Below are 18,875 nucleotides of genomic sequence, written 5' to 3'. Positions count from 1 at the left end.
TATAAATAAATGAATGAATGGATACCATTAATTATATCTATATATAATATATTCATGGTATGCACACACTAATATATGTGTATATATACATGTATGTACATACACATATATATAGTAACTGAATGTACTTAATATACAAAAACCCTAACGTTCTATAAATGCTCATTTTAATGTAAAAATGTACAAATAAGACTCATTTCCCTAAAACATGTAGAGACCTCTGCAGAAAGACTCTTTATCAAGATATATGGGGCTATCCCATTTTAAGGCTTTTTAATTGATAAACATCTTCAATCTGTCAGCATGCTTGGATTGTCCTCTTACCTTCTCCCACTCCATGGGTTTCTGACCACAACCTAAGGTGAATTCTATTTCCATAGACATCATCTAACACAGAGAATAGCCCAAGGCAGACAGAGGCACAGCACCTCCAAAGTAGGATCAAACTTTGGGCAGCAGGCGAGGTTTTTAGCGCTGGAGCGAGCCACCACTTGGATCTGTTCCCACATCAGCCCTCTCACCAAAGCAGCTCATGATCTCTATGACTGACTGACTTAAGAGGGATTTATTGGGAATGATAAATCAATCACTAAAGATGGGGTTGTTGTCTTCAGTCAGACCCACCAACTCTGAACTTCGTTGATGCGTTGGTGAGAAGTTACTAGAGTCAGTGATCAGACTCCCAGAAACCACATGCGTTTGGGAAGCTGAGGAAACAGCCCTGGAGGGTCCTTCATTTCTCATGCTAAGGAAGGGATTCCCTTTCCCATTTTACCAAACCTCTCCAACATGATTCACTTTGTATAATTTCCCATTAAGCCATGTTCTTTTCACATTAGTCACTCTCACAAAGAAATCTATGGAAGACCTCTTCTGAGTGGCTATAAAGTACCAGCTGCTGGAGTATCCCACAAAAATTTGAAACTGAGGAAATGCTGCCACTTTCTATACAAATCCCTACAACATATTTCACTTCAGCTTGCTTCTGTTCCTTTTATTTTTGTCATGCTTCAAAGCCCAGTCTTCTATCTTGGAACACTTTGAGGGTAGAATTATATCCTTAAAAAATATGCAATAAAAACATATTTGGTTAATTTTAGTGCCTGAATCTCATTATAATCCTAACATTTACTAGTATAAATTGTCCAAGAAGTTTATTTCATTTAAAGGAATGAAATAGAAAAGAAAGATATTTTTAGACAGTGTACTTTTAGTTACAGATGAATATCAATAATGTAACAGTGAAATTAACAATAAGAGCTCACATTTCTTGGACTCATGATATGGCAGTCACTCATGTATGTGCTTTACACATATTAGCACATGTACTATCTTCACAACAATCTTCTAAAGTAATATTATCATTATTTCTATTTTACGATGAGAAAACTAAGGCACAGAGAGGTTGAATAGGTCACCCAAGGTCCAATAGCTAGTCACTGGTAAATTAAGAATTCAAACACATGTGATCTTGCTCCAGAGTCTGTGATTGTGTGATGTTATTTCTAAAAAAGCAGAACTTCAGTGAAAATTTGGGCGGCAAAAAGAGAACAGTGACAGTTTTAATGTTTCAGTATAACAGTTATTATGCCATTATTAGAATTATTCTTCTTTTAACTTGGGCATATATTAGAATACAAAGTATAAAAACAATTTTAATCACTTGCATATTTTCTGACCCTGCATGAGTGTTCAACATACATTTGTTGAACAGATTTTGAATGCCAGAATCAAAAAACTGAGTTATCAGCTTATTAATTTGTGTTATGTTCTTAAGTGAATTCTTAACCTTACTTGGTTTATTTTCACTATATAAAAAAACATTGGGAGTTTGGTCATAAATGTGGCTTATAGCCTAAAACAATGCCCAAACTTATGTATGTTTTAAATGAATTATTAGTCAAGAGGAAAAAAACACACATATGTATATCTAGTAACATACTAATGAATGATTACTCCAAAGAAGGGAAAATATCTAAGGTCAAGAAGAAATAAAAAATGATTAATTATAGAATTAAAAAGTTTTAAAAACTAATTCCAGAATAAAGAAATACAATCTTATTATTTTGAAGTATTTGGGAAAACAAAATCTAATTATTACTAAGGCGCCCAACAGCTATTTATTAAGAGTTGCTTTAACAAACTAATATAAAGCATTTGTTGTTAGTGTGTTTCCATGCAAAAGTGTCTACTAAAGATAAGGTATGAATGAGGGATGGACCAAGAAGACTGCCTGCTGCACATCCTATGTAATAAAGAGTGTGCCCTCCCCAGTGTATCAGTGAATGGCATTGATTCTGGACCAAGTCTATGTAGTTATCCAAAATACATCTGACCCAGAGGTCGAACTACCCACACTGCAGTATTTTTTTTTTCCATCACTGACCCATTTTTCTGTTTTGGCAAGACCATCTTAGTTTTATAGGCCATTTCCTGACCAAAATTTAGGAGTTATTTTAAACCAATAACCCCCAAAGGGTCTTTAATCTTCAGGAAATGGGTTTGGCCATAATAAGATATAAAACAGAAATTCCTCATTTAGGGGGCCAAGTGGCCAAGGCACAGAAGAGGTGGATGAGGGCGGACTCTGCAAGAAGTTGAAGTCACATGATAGGCTTCTGGCCTCACAAGTTCTGACTGGGTTCTGACCTGGGCCAGCCTCTAAGCATACAGTCCAAGCCCATTCTCAGCAGATGCGTGGGAATGAATGTAGTCACTAAAGTTGGCAAAACTCTGACAAAGTACAGAATCATGAGAAACCTCGTGTGCCATGTTCTGAGGAGAACCACAGTGGACCAGGATCTTCTCTAGATATCAGCTGTCCTCAGCTCCCACCAGCAAAGCCCTCTCCAAATTAATTCTTTTTTTTAATATATTTTATTGATTTTTTACAGAGAGGAAGGGAGAGGGAGAGAGAGTTAGAAACATCGATGAGAGAGAAACATCAATCAGCTGCCTCCTGCACACGGCCTACTGGGGATGTGCCCGCAACCAAGGTACATGCCCTTGACCGGGATGGAACCTGGGACCCTTCAGTCTGCAGGCCGACGCTCTATCCACTGAGCCAAACCGGTTAGGGCTAAATTAATTCTTGAGCATCTTGACACATGCATGCTTAGACCCTTCTTCCCACTCCTAACCCTCCAAACAGCATCACAGAGCTGAAAATGAAACTGCTGGCAGTTGCAACACCAATAAGAAAAAAATAGTAATAATGAGAACTGAAAAAGTCACTTTAAATGCAATGGTTCAGCTTCTATTTGAGTGTAAACTAATGTCCCAGAATAGCCTGTTATAGCTCTCATCCATCAAACTACTGCTCCTGTAAAATAAAGAGAATGGATGAGATCTAGTCTCCAGACCCACAGCATCAACACCACCTGTTAGAAATGCAATTCTCAGGTGAACCCCACATCCCCCAAGTCAGAAACCCACCTGTGTTTCATCAAGCCCTCCAGATGATTCTGCTGTGAGCTCAAGTTCGAGAACTACCAGCACAGGTGACCCTCCTATGGTCTTCTCCAACCCCAAGATGACTTGATGTATAATTACTTGGCTATTTATTGCTCAATTTACAGAGCCAGCACTATATAAATGCTTTACAAATATTAACTCATTTAATCCTCCAAGTAGGTATTATTTTCGTCCTAATTTTACATGAGGAAATATGGGCAGAGAGAAGTAGGTCATTTGCATGCAGTCACACAGTTAGAGACACAGCTGGGATCCAAACCAGCACCTGAACTTAACCACTACCCTATGCGGAGCAACTGTGGCTCGACTATCTTCCTCTCTGGATGTATTCAAAACGTTGTAATTGTCTTTCCAATAAGTTGTGTGTACATCTCCCTTTACTGCAAGCTTCTTAGATAAATAGACATTTCTTTTGCCTGGCTAATTTTAGAATCCTTGGAATTAGGCTGAACCCTCAGGTAGTATATGATTTCTATCTAAAATGTAAGTTAGATTAAGTATTTTCCAAATAGTCATTACCCAAAATAAATTACCCAAACTATGGTGCTGTGGCCTTTTCCCCTCGAATAAAATCTTGTATGTCATAGGTGACAATAATCACCTTAACTCAAGCTCTAACACAGGAATAGTTGCAACCTAGCAAATAAGTTTCATGCAACTCAGAAATAATTTTGTGACTTTAAAATGTTATTGTATTCTTTAAAATTCTAAAATGCAACTCAAAAATTAAAGCTAATTAGGAAAAGTAGTTGTTTGTATTTAAATACAAAGTTGATGCTCTTGGATCACATGGAAACAAATACTCCTGTGAGCAAAAATAAGTCCTTGGTTGCATAAAAGGATAATTGTGTATTTTAGAATAAATTTTGAACATTTTGCATATTACAGAATATGCTTAATTTATCAAAATAAAGTATTGTTAGAAATGTAGAAGCCAAATCTTCCTCTGATTGAAATATACATTAATTAACATAGCTTTAATAGAAATGAAAAAAAATAACAAAATAGTTATCGTTGGGTTTCTTTGTAACATTCTGAAACAGGAAACTAATATCGACATACTATCCTCAAAAATGCCCATATGCTAAAAGACCAGTGTGAGGTAAGATTTCTCTTTGTGAAATGAAGACACGAGCTGCCATGTATCACTATCTCCAAACCTTCCTCATCCCCAGGTGTGTCAGTGGCTGCTGGGAGCAATTTATACAAACAATTTGAGGAACATTGAATTACAATGAGAAAACACTGGGTTTTGTTCTTCATAAAGGAATATATTTCTTTTCTAAAGCAGAAACTCAATAAAATTTTTTAACAATTTTCATTACATGTCAAATACAGGAATACTATCTCTCCAAATATTCCACTGAGTTGGACAGAATTTATTTAATCAGCTAAACTCTCTCTGAGTGGATATACAAATGGCTTCTTCAACTGTTGGTATATTTGATGAAATGAGACTAGGAACTAACATCAAATTGGCTTCTTCCAGTTCACAGCCAGTATTGTTTCTCTTGTTGTCATATGAATAAGAAAGAAATACCACCAGTACACTCATTTATTTGGTAATAAACAAAGTACTATTGCTTCCAAGAGCAATAAAAGATGAGGATACTAGGTAATTAATTCTCCTTTATCAGGAAGAGATCAACAAAAGCCCACATGGTAGTAGTACATTGCTTTAATATCTGATTCAGGCACTTTATACTTGTCTTTTACTTTACCACAAATCAAGCAAGCTTTAAAACTCATATGACATAAAATGTTCTTATAACATTCAGATTAAAAACCCAAAGTAGCAAAGCCAGGAATATTACTAAACCATGGAATAAACTATTTACATAAAGAGTTCAGCATCGTATATATTTCCAAGTTGTGTTTAGTCTATGGTGGAATATCTACTCTAAATTTCAAATTGAGAGGAAACACCTTCCTTTGGCATTCCTTATCTTGTCTCCTTCAAACTGCCACAGGGGTCAGCAATGTAACAGACTCGACTTGAGCCAGCACACAGCTCCACAGGGCTCTGCCAGGGTCCTGGCTGAATGGCAGCCAGAAACATTAGAACCAATGACAAGTAATTACTGATTCCCCTCCATTGTCAGGCACTCCCCCAGACAGTGAGGGCATTTAAAAAAGAAGCTATGTCCTCCAGCATCTCATAGTTGTCAGAGGTATCAAACCAGCAGACGTGTGATCCCAGCCATGTCCCCAACATTTCTTGAATGTTTACTTGCTTCTTGTGCACTGAGCAACTGGAAGGTATCCATAGACTCTATATTATCCTCATGTAATAGGTTAGAGACTGAGGCTCAATAAGATTATTGGAACACAGAGATTAGTCCTTCATGACAATTACCCAGGTTGAATGTTGGGGAGAAGCGAAGAATAAGGCCAGGTAAATTCCATGGATCTATATTGGGAAATGTATGCACCAAGCCAAATTAAAACCATGAGAGATACCACTGTTTAGTGGTATTAGAATGGTCAAAATCCAACACATTGACAACACTAAATGCTGGATAGGATGTGGAGCAACAGACACTCTCATTCATTGCTGGTGGGAATGCAAAATAGTACAGCCACTTTGAAAGACAGTTTGGCCATTTCTTTTAAAGCTAAAGATACTCTTACCCTACAAGCCAGCCATCATATGCTTTGGTATTTACCCAAAAGAGTTGAAAACTTATATCCACACAAAAACCTACACAGGGATGTTTATAGCAGCCTTATTCGAAATCGCCAAAACTTGTAAGCAACTAAGATGCCCTACAGTAGGTGAATGGATAGATAGAATGTGGTACACCAGATAATGGTGTTATTCAGGGCTGAAAAGAAAGGAGCTATCAAGCCATGAAAAGACATGGGGGAACCTTAAATGCATATTACTGTGTGAAAGAAGCCAATCTGAAAAGGCTACATACTGAATGATTCCAACTGTAAGACATTCTGGAAAAGGCAAATCTATGGAGATAGTAAAAAGATCAGTGGTTGTGAGAAGTTCAGGGTGGAGAAGAATGAACAGGCAGAGCACAGAAGAGTTTGAGAGTAGTGAAAACACTCTATGATTCTGTAATGGTGGGTACAGGTCATTATACACTTGTCCAAGCCCATAAAACATTCGACATCAAGAGTGAACTCTAATGTAAACTATGGACTTTGGGTGATGATGATGTGTCAATATAGGTTCATCAGCTGTGACAAATGTACCACTCTGGTGGGGGATGTTGATAATGGGAGAGGCTATGCTTATGCAGACACAGCTTTCTCTCAATTTTGCTTTCAACCTAAAACTGCTCTAAAAAATAAAGACTTTATTTGTTTAAAAAAAAATCCATCCATCCAAAGAGATGGAAACCTATGGTCAGATAGTAGGCAGCCATTGTCAGATCCTGAGCAGTGGAATCATGTGATCATCAACAGGATCTCTGAAGACAGCCTCACACCAACCTGAGGAATGGGCTGGAGCAAACTCAAGGCTGAAAGAAGGGGCAGGAGTCAGGAGGGTTGTGGCAATCCTAGCACAAGGTGAGCAGACAACCATGGGTCAAACAGGGTCACAGCATGGAAAGAGAAAGGGGGGGAAGGGGGACTCTAAGAAGCATGTACAAAGAAGGGTTGACCTGGTGATTGAGTGACATGGAGGATAAAAAAGAAGGAAGGGTGAGGCCTCCAGATTTATTCATGATCTGGAGGCCAAGCACCAGGAAACATCAGTGGTGCCAATGACCAAAATGGGAAGGTTAGGAAGCACAGTTGATCTGCATATAAGGTAAGTTCAGTTCTGGACATATCTGCTAAGTCTGTGATCAAATCAGGACAGCTCAGGTGCAATGTTCCATGGGAATGGGAATACACTAGACTGGAATTTTTTAATAAGGTTTGGAGTCAACCTCACAGAAGGTACCGAATCAAGGAAGTAGATCTCCCCCAGGTAGTGAGAGTAGAGAAAAGAGAGAAGCCAGCTGGGCCTACCTTCATGGTATACCTACACTGAAGGATTTGGAAGAGGAATGAGAGAAAAGAACAGAGAAATAGAAAGGAAACTAGGACAGACTTATGTTATAGAAGTAAGACCAGGAGAACAATGAAGAAGGAACACAGGATGGACCCAGCTCACTGTGTATCAGACTATAAAAATATTAACTCAGAGTGATTCTTACAGTGTTAAACTCCTCAAAAGAAATTGACAATTGAAACATGTTTTGGTTTACATCCCCTTTCATTGTATGAGTAAGAATGGTAGGAATATGTCTTTTGCATTGTTCTATAGCTGATATTTTTTTACTGGTTGTTCAATAATAGCAGGAAAAACAATGCTCTAGTGATATTATTTTAGGCATTCTATTGTTGCTCTTGCTTACTCTAGCCCAAGAACCCAAAATACCAAATCTGCTTGAGAGACATTTTAATGAGGTTAATTATTTTTCAATTTCTGGAACAATTGTTGTAACAAACATTGTGTACTTCATCAAAACAAGAATTTTCATTTATTCCTTTCTTGAGGCCCTCCTGATGTCTAAAAGAATTTGTTTTAGAAAGTCACTTGTGGGTTCAATTTGTCTGGAAAATCTTTACCAGCTCTTAACTAGATAACCAAACTTGTCTAGTTATGGCCATCCTTACCAGTCCCAAGAAATTTGCCAACAGTCTTGTTAATGAATAATATAGGGCTTTGTAAATTCCCTCATGTCCTTGCTCAAGTGAGGGTAGGTTTTCTGGGTCAGCTCCTAAAGGCACTCCCACCTAGAATCAGTCACCCAGGCTGCACCTCTCCAAACATCCCAAAGTGCCTGCAACCTCCAGAAAGGACACACCACCAATCCCAGGGCCCTAGCTGGCTGGGAGGTAGGATCTTCTTATCACTGTTCTCCCTCCTGACCTAGACCATGCCCTCATTGTCTCTCTACCCCACTGAGGCAAAAGTTCAGCTATCAGGATTGCTGATAACAGAAACAATAACATCTTGGTATCTCAAAGGAGGGAACTTTAGGGCCATCTTTAAAGGCAAAGACCCGCTGTAGGGAGAGGTGGGGGAAATAAGAGATCAACCGAAGGACTTGTATGCATGCATATAAGAATAACCAATGGATGCAAAACATTGGGGGGTGAGGGCATGTATGGGAGTGGGGTGGGGTGGGGGTGGCAATGGTAAGATATGTACACATATAATACCGTAATAAAAATAAATAAATAAATAAAAATTAAAAATAAATAAATAAAGGCAAAGACTTGTGAAAGGACAAAGTAGAATTACCACACCCATGTATGAAGCCCTATAATAGTGCATATAAAAAAAATATGCTGGGTTTATAGTTCCTATTTCTTTCTGACTTAGAAATGGAATGTCCTCCAGACGTTTCCCAGAAGTCCCCAAAGCGGGGTTAGGTGCTTCTGCAGCCCTTGGAATATCTTGATTGTAGCATGGATTGTACTTGCCTGTTTCTTTCTCAGTATTTCTCTCTAGACTGTGACCTTTCTGGGGGCAGACAGTGGGTCCCAGTCACTGTTGTAGGCCCAGCACCTGGCAGAGTGCATGGCATGAAGAATTGCTCAGGGAGCATGTACAGAATGAAGGAAGGGATGGATCCCTGGGAGCAGAGACAGATCAGCTAGGGAAACTGAGGCACAGGAGAGCCCTCCAAAATCATTTGCTTAATCAAAGCAGACACAAAAGGTGGGACCCTCTTGTTCCTAAACCACACTCTTCTGTGTGATGTGACGAACATACACCATTAATAATTGTGGAAGAGTACCACTCTTACGCACACATAATTTATGTACATTATTTCTTCTGGTTGGTATTAGAGATGCTTCTCTTTACCCTGATCCAATTCTCTATGTAAAGAGCATGATGGTTTGGATTATATCTTCACCAATCTCACTCCCAAGATATTGGGTTCATGTTACTGTCATTGGGACTAAGTCAGAAATCAGTGTTCTCAGTTAAATTACATTTCCCCACAGAATTAAATCTCACCTCCTTCGAGTTCTAAGTCATTCAGTCACAGGAGTGGTGACTCATGGTCTGGAGATGCCAATATTGATAGGCAGGCATCACCACACTTTGGGCAAAGTTCACATTTCTGATCCCGAGTATTCATTTGTTAAGGAACATCACACAGACCCACTGGAGGGGGTAATTTGGAGGCTGTGGATGGAACAATTCATTCAGTTTGGTCTGACTGCATGCCTGCGAACACATGGCACTTGCCATCAAAATACTATGAGCACATTTTCGTCTCAGGCCTGCACCCTGTTCCTCCTTTCCTGCCTAAGAAAGAAAAGTTGGAGAAGGGAACTAGGGTAGGTATGACAAAAAAACACCAGCTTAGAAAATCCATCCACTGGTAAATGGACACAATATAACCACAGCAGACATGGTCAAATGTACAATCAAATAGACTTTCATGTGAAAAATAAATAAGTACAATTTGTGCCCGGCACGTAGTAGGTGGTGTTTTGGCATACAAATGCAGGTAAAGTGTGATTCAGACACTCTAAGAAGCGGGTAAGCAAAGAATAATTTGTGTTAGCTTTTAAATTAGAGTTTAATTGACATGTAACATCTTATCATTCAAGAATGTATTTTTAAATGATATTTTGCTTGGATTAATATTGAGGTTATTTCAACTTTTTTGTATACCTAACAGCTGATTTTGGTAGGAGTTAAGCAAAAAAACAAAAAGTTACTGCTGGCATGAAAAGTGAGACAATTTTCAATTTAACCAGATTATTTTAAATGGATTTTCTTATATACCCATAAGTCATATGCATCTCTCTGTAACAAAGCCAGGAAAAAATATAGTGTAATGATAATATCTGTTAAGTCAATTGGTGGTCAGAGGTTGTCCACATGCTAGATCTCTTAAAACACTATGTGATACCTTGAGGGATAGAGCAAAGCTAGTAGACAGGAATGTACTTGGGCTTTAGAGAATAAAAGGAAGTGAAAAAAATCCCCAACTCAACAGTAATGAGTTTTATTCCCCAGGTAGGAACAGGAGTTTCCATAAGTGAGTGGCTCATTCCTTAAAGTCCTGGCTATTTGAACAGCTAGCTCTTACAATTAGCTTCACTTTGTTAATATTATAAATCAGAAACTCTAAAATCTGAGTCCAAACATAGGTTCATATTTCTAAATAGAGAACTTTCTCACATTGCCATCAGGTTTAGCAATCTCTCCTTGGAAGTGTTACATCTTTTGGTTAATATTTCTACACCCAAATAGAGTGTTCTGGAGCCTCCTCTTTGGAAAGTAGTTTGTCATCATCAGTGGAGAGTGTTTAAATAACTGACTTCAGTGTGAGAGGCGCTAGACTCTAGGCTAGGAGCAACAATCTGAGGTTAACTGCTAGTGTAATCGTTAGTCCTTTCAATACACAAGGAAGACACTGCCAGCAAGAAGTCAAACTCTCTTGATGAGACATGTGTGCATATTCCCAGTTTATTCTGGCATGTAACAGTTAATAATTTATATACAGTGAAGTGGAGTTAGTATCATTCTTCCAGAAGAAAAGTAAAAAAGCAAACAAAAAATCTAAGAGCAAGATCAGGATTTGAAACAGTAAAAGAATCAGTGGGAAATGTAGCAAGTAGCGAAATCATTTTAAATATTTAGGGGGGGGTGCTGCACAATGTGTTTAGAAACACCACCTTCCCGCGGTTTTGTCTACATGGCTTTGCAGTGCGGAAAAGCTGAGGTCTTTAGTCTGTCTGAAGGAAAGGAAAAAAGGAAAGAACAACAGAACATCAAGGACAGTCCTGAGCTGGAAGCCTTTACCCCTGCAAACTGAACTCCCAGCTCCTTTCCGGGCAAGCACATAGCCAGAGGAAATGAAAAGTAGGAAAACAATTTGTACACAGAACAATGAGATGGAGTTTCATTTTGGTTTCACACTCAAATATAAGTGTGGTTATAATTTTTAAAGTATATATGAATAAAAGGCAACGAGTCGAGTATAAGAACTTTTTAAAGCTGCATTGCAGAAGAGCCCCACTTCTGTTCTTGAGCGTGCTTCAGCAACATAAAAGTCGTGGGAAAGCAAAGATACAGCTGTTTCCAGGCAAACAGCCCAGACTGTTCAGCATCAACTATCAGAGTCTCCAAAAATCGAGAGAAACAAGCCTAAAGAGACGCCTGGGCACATGTGCAGGGCTCGGAGCAGCGTGGGGAGCGCGTGTCCGCCTCTCCCGACCCCGACTCACCCGGGCACCCACTGCAGGTGAAGGCGGTGAGCCGCTGAGCGCCCGTAGGTACGAGTTCAAATCCCGCTGACTCCCGGCCACCCTCACCCCATCCAGTGCGCACCAAGTTCTGCTCGCTTGCCCCCCGGCCCTGAGGAGTCCCCTAATTCGCCCCTACCCAGGCCACAACAAAGAAGGCTCCCTAATGGAAGTGCGATCGCAGCCCACAGGGATCGCCAGCGGAGACCCGGGAGAGTGCACCTGGCCGTGCCATGAACGGCCCCCGAGGGGCGGGCGGGAGGCTCGCGCCAGGGACAAAGGGGTAGCGCGGGGCGCCCGGGCGCAGGGCGGGGCACAGGGGAGTCGGGTCGGCCGGGACTCACCTTCGCAGCGGCTCGACTGCGCTCCTCGTGGAGCAGAAGGGCTGCGGGCAGCAGCAGCAGCCAGACGCCGAGCCGGGGCCCCATGGTGGCGCGCCCGGGGCGGCGGCTCCCGGCGGCGGGCGGTGGAGGACGGCAGTCAGGCGCTCGCGGGCCGCGGAGGGCGGCTCGCTCTCGGAGGCCGGCGCGCGAGCGCGGAGCACCGTCCGGGGCGCGGCGGCTTGCAGCGGAGACCTGAGCGAGGCCAGGCGAGCTCCTCAATTTGTTGGCGCTGCCCCCTCCCCTCGGCGGCGCGCGGGCGGCGTCTCAAAGGGGAGGACCCTGTGGCGCGGGTAAGAGGCGGCGGGAGCGCGCGGCCCCGGGATTGTGGCTGCCGGCGCACCGGGACGCCAGGGCTCTGCGCTCCGGCTGCACGGCGCGACCCTGCGTCCCCACGCTCGCCGACTGCACGGAGGACAGAGGGCGGACGCGCGGGCCCCGAGGCCGGCGGCCGGAGAGCCTGAGAGGCTGACGCGCTGCTGGTGTGCCGCCGGCGGACGCTTCTGAGGGGCGGAAGCCGGGCCGGAGGTGAGAGCAACCCCGGGACGGGGAGACCCAGGCCGAAGCCACGGACTTGGGGCGCCCTGTGCAGGCTGTTAGGAATAGAAGGGGAGGATGGGGATCGAGCGGCCGCGGCTTAGCAGCACCAACCAGGGCCTAGGTGGGACGGCCCCAATTTCTTCTATCTCCGTCACCCCAGCACAGAGGTGGGGGGCGCACCCTACTCTCCCGCGTCTCAGACGGAGGAGGAGGCAGCGGCTAGGATGCTTCCCTCCCCAGCCCCTGCTCAGCCTGCTTTGTCTCTCCTTGCACGCTAGGAGGGACCGACCCGAGGCCAGAGTGGCTGGACCGGCATCATGGACAGAGACCAGTGCAAGGCGTCGGGCCCTGCCCTGCGGCGGTAAGCGACTTTCTGCCTTGTCCCCGGGTAACTTTCAGGAATTGCCAAATCGGGACGCACGCTCACCGCCCTTTTCCTCCCTCTCCCAGGTGGCTGCTGCTGGGGGCCGTGACAGTTGGGTTCCTGGCCCAGAGCGTCCTGGCGGTAAGTCCTGACTCCCGGTCACGGGCTTTGATTCGCGCGCCGCGCAGGAGTGTGGTTGGGACGCCCACTGCGTGCTCACCTGAGCGAGTGTGTGTGTGTGTGTGTGTGTGTGTGTGTGTGTGTGTGTGTGTGTGTGTGTGCGTGTGTGCGCGCGCGCGCGCCCAGGTGTCCCCTACAGCCCCTGCCTAGCCCAGCTTCTGAGAAAGCTCGTTTTCCCCAAGGAACTTCTCCGGTTTGCCTTCCCACCATCCATTTGTGCTTTACAAGTGTTGGCCCTTCCACGGAACCAATAACCAATAAACGTAGCCTTGGCATCCTTTTCCTACGTTTAGGCAAAGCCCCAGCCTTAGAAGCCAGGAAAGGCTGTCACTCACGTGGCAGTACGGCGCCAAGGTACCGGGGAGAAACGTTTTTATGGAACTCAGAAGCTAGTGTCTAAGTACTGTACTGTCCTGGGCAGAGTTTGCTTCTTCCTCTGATGAAAGCCTTTGGGGGGAATGGGCGGGGCGAGGAGGACCACTGGCAACTTTGTATTTCGCTTTCACCTTTGTGATGGAGGAAACGATGGCTGGACACTTGGTTTGGCCCTGACAGAGGCACCGTGGGAGCTGCTAAGGTTCCCCCATGTGACCCGTTTACTGTGTGCCCCCACCCCAGCAGCCCTGCCATTGCGAGCAGCTCTGTCAGTATTGTCATTGCACTAGCGACGGTTCTACGGGATTTTATAATTGTGGTTAAATAATAGGCGCCACTTCTACTGAGCTTTATGGAGCATGGCCATACCGCCACAGGTTTGGTGGGTCTCTTCAGTTGAGGACATAAATGTTTAAACTGGAGGGGACTTCCTTAGATGTCCATCCTCTCTATACGCTGTTGGAACATGATTTCTGTCACACCTGACTTCTCAGGGGACTCCTGCTGGGAATGCCTCCTCCCCTCCAGGGTCCCTACTCTGGGTCGAGTGCACATAAAGGACAATGGGAAGCTGTATTTGCAGTTTGATCTAAATTCCGTTATTTTCACATTGATCTGTCCTCACATAAAAGAGAGATTTTAAAGGCTGTGCAAGAGGAAGAACTACCCTAACTTGGAAAAGAACCTTTAGCCTTACTTTTCTGCAGCCTTCTGCTCCAGTTCAGGGATTGGAAAGTCAGAAAGGAAGTCAGAGACTTCAACCAGAACATTACAGGCCCAAGTTTTCTTAAACCTCAGGTCTGTTTCTTCCTTTCTACATGTCCTGATGTAAGAAGATCAAATATCCTGGATATTTGACCTTGATGGGTCCTTATGCACATATGACCTCATGGGACTTGGCTCATTTTCATAAGGCAGAGCAAAACGCATACACTCAAAAGAAGGACGGGGTTTCTGGAAAGGAAAGCACTGAATCCTGTTGACTCCCGCACCCTCTGGTCCCCTAGAATCACTGTTGGTGATATCAGCGTTTTCCTTCCTGAGGATGGCGGGAGTCCCAGGAATCTTATCTAGGACTGATCCTAAAATTGGTGGACGTGGCTTCATGTCAGAATACTTGGGTCCTAAATGCAGGTCTGCGCAGTCTCATAAATCTAGAGCCCCGTTTCCACACTTTGAGCAGGAAGAGAATATTCCTAGCTTCTTACAAAGGCCAGTGAGTGCCCTGTCACATGTAACACACCTCTCTGCCTTCCTCTAACAACTTAGATACTGCAAACTCACCTGAGTCTCTCTGCTCTCTGATCCTTAAATGGGACCAAGCGCATTTATTGCCTAGCAGTGCTTCTCAGAGTGCAGTCCATGGACCCCTGTGCTCACCTGCAAAGGCTGGTTAAAAATGCAGACTTGTAGTCCGCAGACATTCTGATCAGACTTGCCGGGGTGGAGCCTCAAAGTCTGAATTCCCACTTGATGACAGAGTTTTGGAACCACTGAGCTAGAGTATTGTGTTGGGAGACAATGGGACTCACTTGTCAATTTATTTCATGTCTCTGGGCTGTAGATTCTAAATCTAAACAGACAAAATACTTCTGAGTTGTTTTACTAGAAAGCTATTAATAGTATTATTCAACAGGCATGCAATTGGTGATGCTCAACAATGGATCTTCTACTTATTAACTTCTTACTGCCCAATGGCTTTAATAGCTAGTCCTCAGAAAATAATTCCTTGATCCTTAACTAAATGCATTAAAATGTCTTTCTTAACTGTGGCAAGTTCAGCTCTTCCTCTATTTGTGTGCCATGCTCAAAAATCCTGTTTTGTTGCCCATTTGTACCCATTCTTCCCAGGCATAGGTCAGTTCAGTAAAAGGGGCCACTCATTGTCGCAGTAGTTCAGGTGCTTCTAAGTGTCAGTATTTGTCTTCTGGTTTGCTTTCTCCTTGCTCTTAACTGTGACTGACAGTGTTGTATTGGGAGCCTGGTTCCTAGGAAGGAGAGTCGTCCCCCCCGCACCCCCTGCTGCTTTGCTCTGAAGAGCAGAAGCCCAGTGCAAGGGAGAAGCAATATGATCAGGTGTCCAAAGGAGAAAAGGAAGCACAAATCCCACAGGGCAGCCTGGGCTCAGGACCCAACGTGAATACGTGTGCTTTGCCTGTGCAACCATGGGTAGCGTTTGCTGTTTGTTGTTCAGGTTGCCTTTCCTAAAGGTGCCCTCCCTTGGATGCAGTGCCAAGGTGCTGAGTGTATATGCAGAGGCCCCTTCCTAAAAGCAAGGCTGCATAATGGTTACCGGCCCACACTCTGAAGGCAGGCTGCCTGGGGGCCATTCCCAATTCCACAGCTGATGAGCTGCTGCCTCCCCTGGCACTCACCAAACCCCTGTGTCCTGCAATAGGGATGTTACCAAGGTACCCACCTCTAGGGTTGGGGATGTCAGATGAGTGGATACGCGTGAAGTGCCCTGGAGGGTGGCATGGAGCAAGAGCTCCAGGTGTCTGCTGGGCCTGTGTCAGGGAAGGTTTCCACAGAAGCATGTTCTAATGTTCAGGAGACTTAAAAGCAAAAGCACTCACTGCAGCCTGTGCTGAACATTGTTAGTTATCTTAAGAGATGGGGCAGCAGCCTTGAAGATCTAAGGGACCAGTTCTGTGTGATTCTGGAAGGAAGAGAATTCCAGAGAACAAAGGCCTTCTTTCCCTTAGGTTAAATATGCAGGGGCCTGAGCTGACCTCATGACCTAGCTGGAGAAACATGCCCCAGACTCTAGATTCTCATAGGTATCAGGGTGTAGCCTGTGCACTCCAGGAAGTGCTGGGCTCCAGGCTGCCTTCAGCACTAGCTTCAGTTTCAGGGTGCTTTCTAGGAATCCAGGCCCTGGAAAATTCACTTGAAAAATTACCCTCCTTCATGCTGCCATACCTTTCCCTCCCCGCAACCAAAAAGCAAGAAAAGAAAAAGCAGCAGCAGCAATATGTTCTAAAGATTTTCTCTTCTCCTTTCAATCAGTTTATTGAAAAATTATAAAAAATGTATAGTGACCAGAGAACATCCATCCTGATTTAAAGGGATTAGAGAGTATGTGAAAAACTATCTAAATGACTGTTTCTATGTGCTGTCAGAACTGAGATGTGATCATGAAAATTTCAAAGAGTCTTCAAAATATGATGGCAGCATCTTGTGGGTTAATAAATTGATCTGTTTCATTGTTTTACTGGAAAAAGAAAAAAAAATGTATAGTGCTAAGATGCTCCCCCGGCTCTATTTAAGAATCATGGAGAACAGTTCTTTCCCAGAATTCCCCCAGAGTAGTCCTATTGTTTTAAAACCTGGACCCCTAGGAAAAAGGGAAATATCACAAGGCTCCTTCTTAATGGAAAAACAAGCATATCTCAGGAGGCAATTAAAGCAATCCTCCCTGGCGGCTTGTCGGACTTGGCCGCAGTACCTAATGCCAGGGGCTCATCCCAGCATCTCAGAACTAGACGCAGGTATGACGGGAGGACAGGGAACATGGTCCTAGCACTGTAGGTGGGTATATTTGGAACCAGAGAGGAAAAAAAAGAAATTCAAATAAGGAGTTCTAGAATAGAAAATAAAACTTGACTAAAATAATAAAAATCAAAGGACTGTCTGTTTTTCTGAAGAGAGGGTAAAAAAAAAAATGGGTGACACGCTCCAATTAAATAATAGAGAAAATTCAAAGGAAAATGAAAGGGCAGTGAACATATAACTTTTCAACATTATGTCTGATAATAATTATGTCACTATGTAAAAAAGATGGTTTTGAGATGTCTTGTTCTTTTAATCTGAAAAAGAATATTTATCTTTGACTAGAAGACTTCAGAGAAAGCTCTGAAATTGGCCCCTCGCTGTATCTGCTGGTATCAGCTGGTAGGTGGAGTCTGGAACCCCAGATTTAGCGGAGTCAGCTTGTAAACCTGGCGATCTGTGCAGTAGCCGGTGGCCTCTGGAGCCAAGGACTGCACAGTAGTCTTGGGGAACAACAAAGCCTCATGCCCACCTGGCTACTCACTGGCTGTTTGACCCAGGGCAGGTCACTCAGTGCTTTGGTTCTGTTGTTGGTGTCAGTGCTGGGGGGCTCCAGGTTATGGTGTCAGTGCTGGGGGGCTCCAGGTTATGGTGTCAGTGCTGGGGGGCTCCAGGTTATGGTGTCAGTGCTGGGGGGCTCCAGGTTTGGTGTCAGTGCTGGGGGGCTCCAGGTTATGGTGTCAGTGCTGGGGGGCTCCAGGTTTGGTGTCAGTGCTGGGGGGCTCCAGGTTATGGTGTCAGTGCTGGGGGGCTCCAGGTTATGGTGTCAGTGCTGGGGGGCTCCAGGTTATGGTGTCAGTGCTGGGGGGCTCCAGGTTATGGTGTCAGTGCTGGGGGGCTCCAGGTTTGGTGTCAGTGCTGGGGGGCTCCAGGTTATGGTGTCAGTGCTGGGGGGCTCCAGGTTTGGTGTCAGTGCTGGGGGGCTCCAGGTTATGGTGTCAGTGCTGGGGGGCTCCAGGTTATGGTGTCAGTGCTGGGGGGCTCCAGGTTTGGTGTCAGTGCTGGGGGGCTCCAGGTTTGGTGTCAGTGCTGGGGGGCTCCAGGTTATGGTGTCAGTGCTGGGGGGCTGCAGGTGAGCTGGAGAGCCAGAACTGAGCACACAAAGCGCCCACACCTGCCGCAGGCCCTTCCCTGAGCTGAAACCGCGGAGATGAGCTGGCTCTCGTCCCCCAGCTGGAATAGGAATGTAACACTGGGAATAGGAAGGCTTTTCCAGGAAAGCATTTGGGCTGCTCCAGGATATGACTTAAAAGTAAATATGCTGCATCAGGCTTTTTATCTTTTTGTCTTTGTGAGAAGCTTCTGGAATTCAGTGAATGGAACTTAATCAGCTAAGATGAGAGAATGGGCAGGGCATTTGGTGGCTACCTACTGCCTCTCCTCTCGTATCTGCTTGCTCCGTTAATGAGCCTGTCCTGGGACAGATGAAGATCTGAATGACTCACTAACTTTGATTTCATGGGCTTCCCTGTGGTGTGATTTTTCTTTTGATTATTCATGAAAGGAAAAGGGGATATCTAATCTTAGGGAGACCCACGGCATGTAGTCCAATTCCAGCCATGTGGTCAGGGAAGGAATTTCAAAGGAAGTACAAGTCTCCAGCAGCTCCCCCTGCAAGCTCTGCCCTACCCAACAGACACTAAGCCCCTGAGTGCCTGGATCTGGTCTCCTCATGTTAGTACCTCCCTGTCTCTCGCTGCTCGAGGCAGACTGCTGATGCGCACTGGGCGTTCTGTTAGCTTGTATTCTGCTGCCTTGACTGAGGCTGCCTTTTGAAGCAACAAGTT

General features: G+C 44.2%; 2 protein-coding genes across 3 annotated transcripts in view; one reads left to right on the top strand and one right to left on the bottom strand.

The window, feature by feature from the left end:
• Positions 1–12,582, bottom strand: part of COL4A1 (collagen type IV alpha 1 chain) — a 140,231-nt gene extending 127,649 nt beyond the window's left edge. For both annotated transcript variants that reach the window (XR_013960181.1, XM_080661168.1), the window contains exon 1: positions 12,042–12,582. Coding sequence is in view for 1 of the 2 variants with exons in the window: in XM_080661168.1 (XP_080517294.1) it covers positions 12,042–12,125 (84 nt within the window). In the remaining variant the exon portion in view is untranslated. The remainder of the gene's footprint in view (positions 1–12,041) is intronic.
• The window catches only part of COL4A2 (collagen type IV alpha 2 chain), a 188,978-nt gene continuing 182,580 nt past the window's right edge, over positions 12,478–18,875 (top strand). The window contains exons 1-3 of the mRNA XM_080661167.1: positions 12,478–12,605; positions 12,896–12,978; positions 13,068–13,122. Of these exons, the coding sequence (XP_080517293.1) occupies positions 12,935–12,978; positions 13,068–13,122 (99 nt within the window). The 5' untranslated portion in view covers positions 12,478–12,605; positions 12,896–12,934. The remainder of the gene's footprint in view (positions 12,606–12,895; positions 12,979–13,067; positions 13,123–18,875) is intronic.

The sequence above is a fragment of the Plecotus auritus genome (genome assembly GCF_963455305.1).
Source record: "Plecotus auritus genome assembly, chromosome: 3".
NCBI lineage: Eukaryota > Metazoa > Chordata > Mammalia > Chiroptera > Vespertilionidae > Plecotus > Plecotus auritus.
Note: the sequence above shows the minus strand (reverse complement) of the source record. Positions and strands in the feature narration are given on the sequence as shown.